The 1,797-nt window shown below is 45.3% G+C and overlaps 1 protein-coding gene across 1 annotated transcript; it reads left to right on the top strand.

The window, feature by feature from the left end:
• Nucleotides 1–624: 624 nt before the first annotated feature.
• LOC115268871 (phenoloxidase-activating factor 2) lies at nucleotides 625–1,797 on the top strand (the record flags this gene model as incomplete). The annotated part of the gene is made up of 2 exons (XM_029877047.2): nucleotides 625–1,161; nucleotides 1,224–1,797. Coding segments are annotated over 2 exons (1,062 nt in total), but the record flags the coding sequence as incomplete, so codon positions are not given.

Raw genomic sequence — 1,797 nt, 5'->3', positions numbered from 1 at the left:
AATATACGCGCTACAATGAATGTTCGCCTCCGCCAGGTGTTGCAGAAATTCCGCGAATACAACGTGCCCACACATCACGTATTCATCGATTTCAAATCGGCGTATGATACAATCGATCGAGAAAAGATTATGCATGAATAAGGATTGCCAGATGAACTGACACGATTGACTGATGAGTGACGATTGGATTGTATTCAGTAATGATAACTTGCTTAAAAAAACAAGCACGTTAATACAATTTGTATAGGCATAGGATAAAGGCATAGCAATAGTATAACTGAGCCACAGACAAACAGACCCAACACTTCGAACAAATCATATTTACGAAAACATATTCGTCCCATGCTGAATGGACTAAGTTTGGCCGACCAAGAACTAGATGGCGGTAGTGAGCAAACGTCAAACTCGAACAGAAACGATGCGAGCGTCACGGGTGGGTTGCCGGCCAACTTTCAAATTATCGAACAGACCGTTAAATTGATGTACTATGGGAATGAGTATGTTTGTCTGTGACTGAGCATTGGTTCATCCAATGATTTCCTACTAAACTGTCTGTACTGCATGTAATTATGCTAAATGTCAGTATGTCAAATTAAGTAAGTCCTCCTAATATTAATTCTATAACTTGCTGAATCATTTAGTCTAGATGACGAACAAGAGGATCCGTGCGAGGAATTTCTGCAACGATGCTGCACTGTAAATGTTACTGTTCCTGCTAAACCGACTGAGCCACCCAAAGAAATTTCTCGACCGCAACGCTTCCTAAACTCGGTTTTCACGGTGCCTTCACGTGTCGTAGGCTCGCTTTATCTACTCGTTCAAGCGAGCCTCCAAAAAACTGACGCGCCACGAAAACAGAGAAGCGTGTCTTCACCGGATTACACCGATTTAGATGAGATTATCGAATTGCCACCTCCATCTTGTGGCTCAAATCGCATTGGCCAGCTGGGCGAGTTTCCATGGATGGCAGCACTGTTTCAGCGTCGGACTGTTCTTGGCGTGGAAACCTCACAGTACATCTGTGGTGGATCTTTGATTCACCCACAGGTCGTTCTGACGGCAGCACACTGTGTTAAGAACTTCACTAACGCGTTGGACGCGTTGGTGGTTCGATTAGGAGAATGGGACATCGTAACGGAAAACGAGCCGCTGGAACATCAGGTACATAAATATCTTGCCTCAGAAAGAACAGGCACAGATTAACCAACTTTTTCCTATTCCAGAATCGAGCCGTTCGGAAAATAATTCTGCACGAAGACTTCCAGGTACAAAATGTCCGCAACAATTTGGCTTTGCTGATCCTGGATCAACAGGCTAGCCTGAACGTTCACATCAATCCGATCTGCCTGCCAAAAGCCTACGACAACTTCGACGGCCAGCGGTGCATGGTTTCCGGATGGGACAGGAAGAACATCCGCTCACAGAAAAAGCGCTCGGAAGTGCTGAAAAAGATTGAAGTACCGGTGATTTCGCGAAGCAAGTGCCAACAGCTTTTCCGGACCACCAGATTGGGTCCATACTTTCATTTCCACAAAAGTTTCATATGTGCTGGTGGTGAAGCTGGCGTGACCATGGCTAAGGGAGATGGAGGTTCGCCGTTGGCATGTCAACGCGATGGGGTGTTTGTCCAGGTCGGACTGCTGGCTTGGGGAATTTACGGTGATGAGACGAACGTTACCGGGGCTTACGTAGATGTTTCTAGATTCGTAGATTGGATTAAGGAGAAAATACAGGCAGAAGTAATGTAGACTGCCAGACAGAAATGAAGTTTTGAAATAAAGCACTCATTTTCTCCTT

Source organism: Aedes albopictus, chromosome 3, assembly GCF_035046485.1.
Source record: "Aedes albopictus strain Foshan chromosome 3, AalbF5, whole genome shotgun sequence".
NCBI lineage: Eukaryota > Metazoa > Arthropoda > Insecta > Diptera > Culicidae > Aedes > Aedes albopictus.
The sequence above is the reverse complement of the archived record's forward strand: the minus strand, read 5'-3'. Positions and strand labels throughout refer to the sequence as shown.